This window comes from Corvus kubaryi, unplaced genomic scaffold, assembly GCF_017639235.1.
Source record: "Corvus kubaryi isolate FWS band 111438036 unplaced genomic scaffold, C.kubaryi_AGA036_p1.0 126, whole genome shotgun sequence".
Taxonomy (NCBI): Eukaryota; Metazoa; Chordata; class Aves; order Passeriformes; family Corvidae; genus Corvus; species Corvus kubaryi.
Window position 1 is genome coordinate 3,089,559 of NW_024580661.1, and position 11,930 is coordinate 3,101,488.

Here is an 11,930-nt window from a genome sequence, read left to right on the forward strand (position 1 = left end):
GCAATCATTGGTCGTGTGGGCAGTTCTCGGGACAGGGCTGTCCCCAGTGAGCCTGGTGGCAGGAGACATGGCAGCATTGTCTGAGCAGCCGTGGCAGGAGACACAGTTACTGGTGATCGTGGTGGCATCGTGGTTGTCAGGAATCTTTTCGGGCTGTCATGCTCCTTCCAAAGGAAATGTTAATGGACATAATCGGCTCAGGCTCCTCTGGGCTTCATTGAGCTGTGTGGTAAAGGATTAGGGATGTGGGGTGAGAGGAAGGAAGCACAGCCAGCAGTGAAGGACAACGTAGGAGAGGCAGGGCTGGAGGATGAGAGGGGAAGGGTCCGTCTCCACCAGTGGCAGTGGCACTGCAGTGCGTTCCCAAGGTTTTCTGCAAGAAGCTTCTCAGTGTGCAGCTCTGTCCTGCGTGTTTGGACATCTGCTGGAAGCCCTCCAGCCTTCATCACCTGTGTTCTGCTTTGCTTGGAGCAGCCAAATTGCTGCAAAAGCTAAAATTTCCTGCTGCTCTCAAATGGAAGGGGAATCCATTTGAAGGCACCATTTAGAAGGGAGTCACAAATCACCTCAAACATTTCAGCCTATTTCACAGATTTATTTGTTCTGGCAAGTGAGATTCCAGTGAGGAATGAACATTTAATGGCTGAGAGTTTAATATTTTTTCTAAATAGCTTCATGGCTGCTTTTCCAATCTGGGAATATGTGTTAGTGTAAACAAAAATGTTTCTATGATGATAAGTGGGTATAAATGGAAAGACACTTTTCATGTGTTATCTAACCATATGTGAAAGAAAAAGGAAGGAAAAAGGCTTCTCCTAGGGTTGCTGTTCTGCTGATTCATGTCTGCACTAGGACCACAGGGGCAGTTTCCCACTGTCACTTCTTTGTTCAGGCAGCCTTTGCTAAATATATTTGTTTTGATAAAACAAGAGCTGGGAAATGAAATTAATTATCTGGTGCTTTCTGGAGAATCAACTGGTCTTGTTTGTCCATATGGAAGGGGGGATGCAGGGGGAGTGATGCAGGGAGAAGTTCCTTTCCTGGCTTATTTCAGTTATTGTGCACGTTATTTGCTTCTTTCTGACAAATTCATGTGCAGCAGCTTTTCCACTCTGCAGCTGAAAACAGTCCTGCCAATGCACTGTCAAGAGGAAGCCATGGGATGAGCAAAGTGGTGTCTTTGTGTCCAGAGCAGGGTGGAATTGAAGATGACCCAAGATTTGTGCAACAGCCTGGAGAATCCTGTGATCAGCTGCTTCCGTGGCTGTACATCACTGGATAGCAGGAGTGGCACGGAGGGGAAGCAGTTTAGCAGTTTGGATGCAGTTTTACTGGAGCTCCTGCGCTGGTTTGCTCCCACTCAGGACTACCTGGTGGTTTGCTGGACTCACTGCCACCACTTGAAGGTTCAAATATTTCCTTGTAGAGCTGCTGGTGGGGTTTTTCAGATTACCACAGTGAAAAATGAACTTCTTCAGTATCTTGCCTGCTTGCAGCAGTCTGTAGGGTTTGGGGATGAATGGTGGTCTGGAAGCATGGAGAAATGAGGATTTATGTTAGAGATGTCTCCAGTGCATCAGTGACAGAGATTTTGTTCAGAGCCCTTTGATTTCTCCAGTGTATGTCATCACCTGCCAGCAGTTGCTTGGCTTTAATCTGATATCACTTGAACTGAAATAATTTAAGACATTTGCCATCCAGTCAGCTATCGAGCATAGACAATATAGCTATTTTCATTTATTTTTTGTCATTTAATCGTAAGAGTACGTTCACATTTAAACTGGCCACGGGCACCATTTCACCAACAAAATACAAAGTTTGGGAAGTGTCTGGAATGAGGAATATTTCCTTCCCATCCCTAACCAAAAGTATGTGTTTCTTGGATAATCAAGGTTGTCTGTCCAGCCTCATGCTCCGAGAGAGCGGTGAGCCTTGGCAATGCAGCGTTCCCTCTCCAGTGGCATTAGCCTAGCTAGGAAAGGTTATTACATCTGATCAGTGTTGAAGTCCTCTGTGATGGAAAGCATCACAGTACACCCCACAGTCACTTCCATTTTCCTGCTCTGGGTACCGGTGGGCTCCTGTTGTTCCAGCCTGTTTGGGGCCAGCTGAACGTCTCATTGCTGTTTGCTGTAAGGCAAAGATGACGGGCAGGAGCAGGAACACATGGCTTAAATAATTTATCATTTTGTCGCATTTTAAACCCATTTAAACTGGAAGAAAAGCAACCAAGACAGACTCTTTCCACTCTTATTAAATCACCCTTTTGCAGCCTTAACTTCTCTGTGGCAGATGGAAGAACATATCCATAAATACGTTTGCAGGAGCCGCTGAAATATTTACGTGGCACGGCACACGCACACCCAGTAGCAGCTTCCTTCCAACAAGAAACCCAGCTGAAAGCTGTCTGCCAGTGTTCTGTGGAGATGAAATGCCATGCACCACTTTAAATTCTGGATTTGCATGCAACGAAAGCTCCCCAAAACAGATTGGGAGTATTAACCACGTTTTAGAAGGAATGGTGTTTGAGGCTGCTGATAGCAGCCCCACAGAGGTAGCACGTAAGTCCTGTCACCTGACAGATAAGCATACAGAATTTGGAATATCTCATCCAAGGCCACTGTGAGCTTCTTATTTCCCTCATGCAAGAGAACGGAGGTGGATACCCAGCCATTTTGTGTAAAAAGGGATCCTAAGGGCAAAGCTTTGTTAAATGGTATAGGAGAAAAGTAATTAAATAGAGGGGGATGACACTGGCAAAGAAAAGTGGCTTCCTCTCCTGAGGCTGGGGGAGAGGGCTGTGATTTCACATCTGATAAATGGTGGCCTTTGGTCCCAAATATCAATTATGTACCACAAACACCTGAAGCCCTTCTCCTTAACTCACATTTAACAAATCTCCAGATGTCTTAAATCAGTTTAGGACCCACCAAGTATTTAAATATGCAGGGCTGTCAGGCTGTGTAATGACAGGATGGAAAATGCCAGGGATGGGTGTGAGCAATGTCCTGAAAGCAAATTACCCCTCTTCAGTCTGTCACCAGTGGTGCAAAAATGTAAATAGCATATCCATGGACTGGGAATTTCACAGGGCTTGCAGAAACCTAATGCCTTCACTGCAAATTAGAGAGTTACAGGGTCGGGGGAGGTAATAGTGTGTATTCAAGGTGAGCCCCGTGTTTATAACCAGCACTGCATCCTGCTTGCCACTCCTGATCGGTCCATGGAGAGAACTGGCACCAGGTCCTGCTGGCTGGCGGACTTGGACAGGGGCGGTGGGGCTGTTGAGCTGCATCTGTGGTGGACAGCAGGCACGGCTGCTCTGTGTTCACAGGCTGTCTCTGCTCTGCCCAGAGCTTGGCCCAGGTCCCCCATCCCATGCTGGGCCCGAGGGCTGACAGGAGTCACTGTGCTGGGGAGGGGACGCTGGCAGCGGCTCCCGGAGACTGGCGGCTGCTCTTCCTCACAGTTCATCTCGCTCCTCCTCGCTGCAAATGCAGGCGCTCCTCTGGCTGTTCATGAAGGGCCGGCAGCCCAGGGTCCAGACGGCGTTGAACACCGTGTCTGCCATGGATTCGCAGGCTGTGGAGAAGGAGAGGATGGGCAGGTAAGGACAGGCACTCTGGGGTGGCTGAGGACTGGGTGGGAGCACCCCAGCCCAAGCCCTGCACTGAGCTCCATGGTGTTTGCAATTGGAAGCGTGGGTTGTCGTCTTTTCTCTCTGGGAACTGCATTTTTATAAATCCTGAGATTCCCTTCTCTTTTCTCCCCAGGGTGGCAACTCATTTCTTTTTCCCCTAAACCCTTCCTTTCTTGCCTCTTTCAGGCCTTACTGGTTGATGGATCATCTGGGGCTCTGCAAACAGCCCTGTTTACCAAACAGATTTCCCAGGAGGCCTCTACATTACTCCTTCTCCTCTCAGTTTTGCCTATGGCCACTATTAACCAACCTTTCTGTGCTCTTTTGGAAATTATGATGCCAGCTGCCAGTCAGCATGAAAAAATCCTACAACAGCTGACTACTAGCCCCTCCTCATCCCAAAACACAACCCTGAAATTGGTTGTCAGTAAATAAATAGGTTAATATTAGGTCTTTAGAGTTTATTTACTGGCACCAACACTGACTGCTGTATGCATAATGAAGTTGGGAAAGCCTTGCCTCTTGGGACTGTTTTCTCCTAGCTCAGCCTCTCCAAGCACCTCAGAGCTTCTGTTCCCTTAAGAGGCTGCTCAGTTGACAGGCATTGGAGAGGCTGTGGTGAGTCAGTGGGAAAACCACTGGCAGATAAGAGCCAGGATGGCTGTGGAGGAGGACTGTGACAGGAGCTGCTCAGAGCAGCCCTGGGGACAGGGATCTGTTGAGCACAAGGCGAGGGGAGGATGGCTCAGAGGTTCACTGTGCCTCCTGCAGCAGCCAGGACAGAGATGCTGGAGGAATCTACTCCTACCTGGCAGAGGTGGCTTGGCTCAGCCCAGGAGTGAGGGTTCTGCTCCACCTCAACTCCCTAGGATCGAGGTGTGCTTTGCTGCTGCAGGCAGGAAGCAAAAAGGAACCATAAGAAGAAGTGGCAGGGGAAAATCTGAAGAGCTAGGAAGAAGTTGGCTGCATGAGGACCTGGGGATAAGGGTGACCATGAAAGACTGGCTGTGCTTAGCCTGTAGCACTTATATATCAGTCCACATCTTTGTTTCCTCTTGCTGGCCTGGGCACTCTTTCCATATATTTATCTGTGACTAGACAGGAAGGCATCTGCACTAGTACTGGTGTTGTGAGACTTCCCACATGTCCTAATCAGGCTGCACCTTTGGAAAACAAATGCATGTTTAAGGATACCTTAGAGCAGGGCATCAGCAGGGGTTACCAAAAAAGCTCTTCTCAGACTTGCAGGCTGAGGCTTTGAAAATTAGGCAAAACCAGAGTGGCACTTGAGCTGCTGGCACATCACTAGAGCTTCGTTAGCCCTTCTGAGCCATCCAGAGCTGCCTGCAGTGGCTCAGCCACCACCCAGCCTGGTGTGTCCCTGGTGCCATCATCATCTCTTATCTGTGACCAGATCCCTGAGAGCCCTGTCCCTGGCTCTCCCAGTTTTGTTGGCCCTTGGCCACGTACAGATTTCGGTGTGTGGCTCACTGGCCCCGGAAAGCTTTTTGGTGTCCCGTGAAGGTGTCTCAGCTGTCTGGGAGTGCATCCAAGTTTTGAAGGAATTGCTTCCAGGGTTGTTTGTGTTTTTTCACACATTGTAATGTTTTCTAAATGCAAATAACCATAGGTCTCCAGCCTTGGGACAGAAGTGTGTGGCAGAGAGGGCAGATCTCTGTGTTCTCACCCACCTATGACCCACCTGTGACAAGTGCAGGACAGATGTGCTGCTCCCCACTGCAGAGTTCTGCTTCTTTTTGCCCACACCCTCCCCCCCGTGCCTCCCTGCACAGGGAGTGTGAGGTGGGAAGCCTACCTTGCACCTTGGAGACGAAGCCCAGGCTGCGCTTGAGGTCGGAGCAGATGGAGTGGAGGCACCAGCGGAACTTGGCGTCGCAGCGGTATTTGTTGGCTCCACAGGTGTCATAACAAACGTCCAGCTGGTTACAGCACTTGGTCATGGCAGGGATGCCCAAGTCTAGCTGGGGAAAGAGAAAAGAAGTGTCCCTTGGCTGTGTTCTGGCCTCAGGCTCACGCAGCTGTGGCAGGGTGAGGTGCTGCAGAGAGCCAGCTTCTTTCCAGAAGCTGTTCCTGATAGCTGGGGCAGCAGGAGGGCACATGTGCTGCTCCCTCACCATCTAAAGAAGGATGAGGGAGCAGCACAGCGGTGTCAGGGTGCAGGTTCAGCACAGGGTACATCACATTCTCTTCTCCTCTCTGTGCCCCAGGGAATCAGCATTTGGTAGAGAGGTGGGAAACAGCCCTCCATGACCATGTTCTAGTTTTCATTTGTCAGACCTCATCAGAGAGCTCCATGTCCTTGCCAACAGTGCTAAAGGCCCCTTTTCTCTTTCCTCTTTTTTCCCCACAACCTGACAAGGTCCTGCTTTTTGGCCTAATAAATATGCCATAAGTATTTTTAATGCCTATTTCTCAGAGACGCACTTGAGGCCAAGGACAAGCACAGTGTGGTATGGGGAGTTCTGCTCCTTTGGAGTAAACAGTAAGCTTAGCTAATAACCCTGGGTGTGATGGGCAGAAGGCCTGTCTCCTGAAGAGACTGGACTTGTTAGCTTGTTGTAAATTATTCCTCTTTTTGCCCTTCCTCATGTAAAATTTAGGAGATGAATTGTTCCTTCCTTGCACTCATGATTGCCTGGGTACAGAGGAGGCACCACAGAAATGCCCATAAGGTTTGCAATGAAATAGAGTTTCAGGAATTAAACCTAACAAGAAAAATGGGCTGCAAAGAGAGGGGTTGTCAGAGCAGGAATCTGCCTAATTGCTGCAGACTCCATGGGCAGCAATAATGCATGAGCTAAGTAGGAATCCCTGCTCTGAGAGCCTCCTGGGAGTGCTTTTCTTGGTGATTCCAATATGATTTCATTAATTGCCTTTAAGATAACAAGCAGGTGCAGAATTAAAGCTGGTGGGTTTAGTTCGGCGCTTGGCAGAGGCAAAAAGCGTGGGGAGAGGTGAAGGGGCAGGTGTGGTAAAGGGTCAGGTGTTGCTGTGAGCACATAGGTTATTGTCACTGAGCTGTCCAGCACAGCTCAGCCTTCTGCTTCCCCAGAGTGATCCGCTGGCGATGTGAGGAGAGAGCCGCATCCTTTGGGAATGCTGGCTGGGACAGTACATACACTTCCAGGTACCTTGAGCCCCAGGAAATGGGAGCTACAGCCGTTGGGTTCTTGGGGCTTGTAGTGAGGCCGTGGCATTGGAGCCTTCCCTGGGAAAGAAAGGATAGGACAAGTGTTAGGAAAGCTGATCTTCCCAAGACTAGGTCCAAACAGCAAGGAGTGACAGGCAGCTCCCCCTTGGTCTGCAGCCCCAAACACTACTGGGTACAGGACATCAAGGGGTTTTCTTTACATCCTCAGTTCATTCTTGGACTGTTGGTGTGCTAGGCCTTGCATGTCTGATCTTGCTCTGAGTAGGTCTTCTTGGTCCATTTTCTGCCCGTGGTGATGCACTGCCATGTTTTGCAAATCATTTCTATGCCTTTGATCTCTGCACCTTCCTCACTCTGCTTCTTAATATGCATAAAGGAGCAAGAACTCCCTCTGTGAATAATTATTTACCCAGTGTAGGCAGACTCCAGCTAACAGCCAGCTCTTACAGTACCCTCAGCAGCATTTTAATCTGATTTTTGTAGGGGAGCCTGGGCAGTGCCTGACCACCCTCTGGGGGAAGAACCTTTTCCTGGTATCCAACCTAAGCCCACCCTGACACAGCTCCAGCCACTCCCTGGGTCCTGTCCCTGCTCTGCGAAAACATAAACTGTGAATGCTCCAACAAAAACACGTGTGAGCTGAGCCTTCTGAAGCCCATCACATCAAGGGTTAAGTTTCTGCTTCCCTGAGCACTGCTGGAGAATTTATATAGACATAAAATGGATCTAATTCAGCCCTTCAGGCAGGGTTGGGTTCTTTTAAACTTCATTTCCCCTTTTTGCTTCTTGTCAGCACCAGGAATTATTAAAGGCGCTTTCCCCATTTTTCTGTTGAGGTACCTAAAACACCAGTGGTTAATACAACCATAAATCTGCTGTGCCCTTGGGAAGGCCCTACAGCCAAATGCCCCAGAAGGACTTCGGTAGGAGTGTTCCCAGCACCTCTCAATTAAACTTTGCCAGAGCTGTTTCGCTTAAATAACAGATTTGCTACAAATAAATAACAAACTGAAATCCTGACTGGCTGTGAGATGCCAGCAGGCAATTTTCCCTTTCCAAAAGAGCCTCGTTGGTTTTTTGGAAGGGAGTGGGAACTAGGACTCAGAATTCAAATGTTCCTGAACTGGTGCAGGAGGCAGAGGAAAGTTCAAAATCCACTGTGGGTTTTGCAGGGTGGAGTTAAATTTGAGTGAATTGCTTGGGATATTGATGGTAAATTTTGTTCCTGCAGCACACTGACAGTTAATGGGATAAGATGGGAAGTCTGAGTAGGAGTGAGACTTCTTGGGGATGTGGAGATCATAGAACCATAGAATGGCTTGGGCTGGAAGGGACGTTTAAGATCATCCCGTTGCAATCTCCATTATCTAGTTCTAAGCCAAAGATAGCTGTGTTTCCAGATCTTCAATCAAGCCAAAGTCACAGCTATTATAATGTTTTAGAGAGTTGTCCTGAGGAAAAAACCCCTCACGTGGGAATTGTGCTGATCCACAAAACATCACACTGCCTTCAGGATAAGCCCTTGTAGGAAACCTGTCCCCTCCTCCCTGCAAAAAAAAGAGAGCTTTAAAATTTGTAAAGTGCCCCTTGGTACTCTTTCTCAGCTAGGTCAAGTCCAAGACACCACAACTAACCTCTCTCCCACATCTTGTTTTCTAGTTAGCAGGGAAACAAAACCAAAACAGGAATACCAGGTGTTCCTGCCTCTCTATGAGCACCACTCAGTGCTCTTGTTATCATTTATTGCTTGCCCATCCTGGCCATCCAGGCAAGAAGATAAGATTTCAGGGCACTGCCTTGTTGGCACAGCCCTAGAACTGAAGTTGAGTTTCCCTGATGCATTTGAATGCCTCCAGGCTGTTGTAGCTGTTCCAGGAGGCTGGAAAGCAGCCAGCTGGCTGGAACAGCTGCCAGCCATGCAGGAGGCCTCAGGCACTGCAGTGCTGGGACATTGGCAGCAGGAGGTGAGTGTATTCTGGGTGAATGGATGGTCTCGGGGTTCCTTGCACTTTTGGGTGGTCCACTGTTGTTTGTGTGCCCCAGACAGGCTTTGGGGAGAGGTGCCTGCACATACCCAGCCCTTCAGTGCCCTGTTGGAGAGCCTGGCTCTGGAGGCTCTTTTCCCACAGCCTGCAGGTGCCCCCTCATCTTAAGCCCTTTCAGGACAAATCCTGAGCAAAGCAGTGAAGTCCTGCCTGGCCAGGAGGAAACTATGAGGGCTTCACTCTCAGCTCAGGCTGTTTGTTTCTCCTGAGATGCCCAGTGAGACTTTGTAAGCAGGAGGATATTTGTCAGTAAATGCTAGTGTAACCCTAACGTCCTGATTTAAGGGAGTTATCCATCAAGTTGGTTGTTTTCAGACCTCAGTAGCTGCTGAAAAATCAGGAGAGTCTTACAGCTGGAACAGCCAAGTGCCATGTGCTCAGCTGAAGATGAATGTGGCAATCACAGGTGAGTCCTGACCTTTACCGTGGCAAAGCTGTTATTGGTATCTCTTGGCTGAAATGAAAGTAAGCAGAAGGAATAATTTTTGCTTCATGCCTGGGAAAAAAGCAATCAGGCCCTGATTCAGCACAAAGATGGTTTGTGTTCATCCTTCCAAGCACAGACTGGATCTCACTGTTTTGGGATCATCCCAGCATCCTCTCTACTCGCAGTTTGCAATGTCTGTGCCAGAGATTAGCAAAGACAAAGGGTCCTGGAAGGGTCCAGCAAGACCCTTGGAGCCACGTGGGCAGCATTTCAGTAGCTTCCTCCTTCAGCCAGTGATTAATGAGTTGTTCAGCAGAGGATGAGGACTGGGCTAACAATATGCTTGTTTTCCTTTCCTAGGTGAAGCACTTCTCCAGTAAGATGCAGGATGCTCCTGGGGTGTGAGCAGGAATTTGTGCTGCTCTCTGGAGATGCTTTTCACAAGGACAGGCAGGGAGAGCCCTCTGGATGTGTCCAAAGGCAGTAACTTCTGCAGGATTTGGTGAGTCCTGAGGCTCCCTGAAACCAGCTCTGAGTATCAGCATTACCTCAGGCACACTGCAGTCCCAGCCACGTTTTTCCCACTGCCAGGGGTTTCGGTTTCTACATTAAGAAGGGCACGTCCCTCTCTGCTCTGAATCTGGAGCATGGTGTGGACCTTGTTGCTGTGGGGTTTGGGGGGGCCACCTCTTCCAGGCACTGGGGACACACATGGCCCTCCTGAGCTGCTGCAGGGAGGATTGAGGGACCAGGACCACTGTGGGGCTGTGGTGATGGGCTGAGGTACCTGGCTCCCTCCATCCCATGGAGCTGAGGTTCCTGACTTGCTGCTCCCTGTTTGCTCTTAGAGTGGGGCCTGGGGAGCAGAGCTGGCAGGAGAGGGAGGCCACATTAGATGGATATCAGGGAAAGGTTTTTCACCCAGAGGGTGGTTGAGCACTGGAAGCACTTCTAGGCTCTTCAGGGCAGTGGTCCCATGACTACCAGAGCTCCAGGAGCGTTTGGACAACATTCTCAGGCACAGACTCTTGGAGTGTCCTGCACAGGGCCAGGAGTTGGACTCAATGATCCTGATGGGTCCCTTCCAACTCAGCCTCTTCTATGATTCTATGACATTATTTACGAAACAAAAGAAAAAACACAGTAACTTTCAGACTCGCTTTAACCTTTCTATGGCCCCTCTGCCCCTGGCAGGGAGCTCAGGTCCCAGTCCTGCAGCATCTGTTTGTCCCAGGGCCCTGGGAAGAGCAGGAGGTCCATGGGATCCATACAGACTGAGACAGAGTCAGTGGGGTCTCCCCAAAGCATTGAGTCTGTCTGCAAAAAACAATGCTCCGGGGAGGAGCGGGGTTGAAATTCCTCTGCTCACAAGCATCTTTCCCAGGTGGTCACTAGGGGTGTGGGCTAAGCTGTGGGGAAAGGGGCTGACAGGCAGCTGTGGATGGGCAGGCTGAGGTGACAGAACACTGCTGTGGGACAGTTGTAGGAGGCTGAGGAGAGGGTACAGTCTTTGGGAAAACTCCTGGCTGGTTCCCAAGCAGGTTGTTTCCACAGGTACCCTGGTGATGGCCAGTGCTGCCCCTGTCACCCCACAGACCTGCAGCTCTGTGCACCCCGTGCCCTGCCCTCCCTGGGATGTCACCCCCTTCATCCTGCCCCCAGGACAAACCAAACTTTTCCTTTTTGGTAAATCACTCTGCAGTCCAAAGCAAGCAGGGCTGCCTCGTTCTGCCTTGAGTGCTTAAAGGTTCCTCCCGCTGACATCTGGTTCGCCTCCCTGTTATCTCTCGTCCTCCAGCCCAGGCATTGGCCAGCTCACAACTGCTGAATAAGGACACTCCGAAGGTTGCTGAGATTAGGGCTGCTGGCTCAGCCTCCCCTCCCTGTCCTGTCCCAGGCTCCAGGCAGCTGGACAGCCCGGGTCCCTGTGTGCCCTTCCAGGAAAGCCTGCGTCCTCTCCGGTTGTCCCTGTGCATGCAGCACAGCGCCTTCGAGACCGGGCTGTTCTTGGCGGAGAGGGAGATGGGGGTTCAGTGTCCCTGTGCTGGCACTGGCAGAGAAGCTGTGACTGTGACTCCTGGGCAGGAGGAGCTGGCCGTGGCCGCAGGGAAGGAGAGGGAAAGAGGGGAAAGGGCAAGGAGAGAGGAGCAGCAGCAGCAGCGAGGTTCACTTACCATATCGACATCGGTACTGACAGACTCCATTTTTTCCCCCAAGCAGTTCCAAGAAGGAGTCGAAGTAGCTGTTCACCGTTTCAAAGCCGTCCCGGATGGTCTCGATGCCCCAGTCGGAATAGGATGACTCTGCCTGGGAGTCCTGGTGGCCGGTGCTGTCCTGTGCTGCCTCCTCGGTGCACTGCCCCAAGCCCAGGGTCAGGCACAGAAGCGCTGCCTCCAGCAGCAGCCGCATGCTGCAGTCCCGATCCCGGAGCCCCGGGCAGGGAGCAGCGGGAATGGGCTGCGTGTGTAGAAGGCACTGAGCTCCCCTCTGCCTGGACTTTAAACGCTGCCCAGGCAGCCGGCATGAGGTCACCGCAGCCGGGGTGCAAAGTGCAGCGCCGAGATCCGGACCGCGTTCACCTGCCGGAGCTGGGAGTTCGCACAGTCCCGCGGGGACAGCCGCAGTCCCCCCGGCACCGGGGCTGCA

At 50.7% G+C, this 11,930-nt stretch overlaps 1 protein-coding gene across 2 annotated transcripts; it reads right to left on the reverse strand.

Moving 5' to 3' along the window:
- Nucleotides 1-574: 574 nt before the first annotated feature.
- On the reverse strand, nt 575-11,791 carry PLA2G12B (phospholipase A2 group XIIB). 2 transcript variants are annotated; one of them, XM_042022660.1, is made up of 4 exons: nt 11,459-11,791; nt 6,793-6,869; nt 5,457-5,622; nt 575-3,582 (listed from the first exon to the last, which is right to left on the reverse strand). In XM_042022660.1, exons 1-4 carry the CDS (start codon nt 11,691-11,693, stop codon nt 3,464-3,466), a joined length of 597 nt encoding a protein of 198 aa, XP_041878594.1. In that variant the 5' UTR covers nt 11,694-11,791; the 3' UTR covers nt 575-3,463. The 2 variants fall into 2 exon arrangements, with proteins under 2 accessions (XP_041878594.1, XP_041878586.1); XM_042022652.1 differs by having other exon boundaries at nt 6,781-6,869.
- Nucleotides 11,792-11,930: the final 139 nt, after the last annotated feature.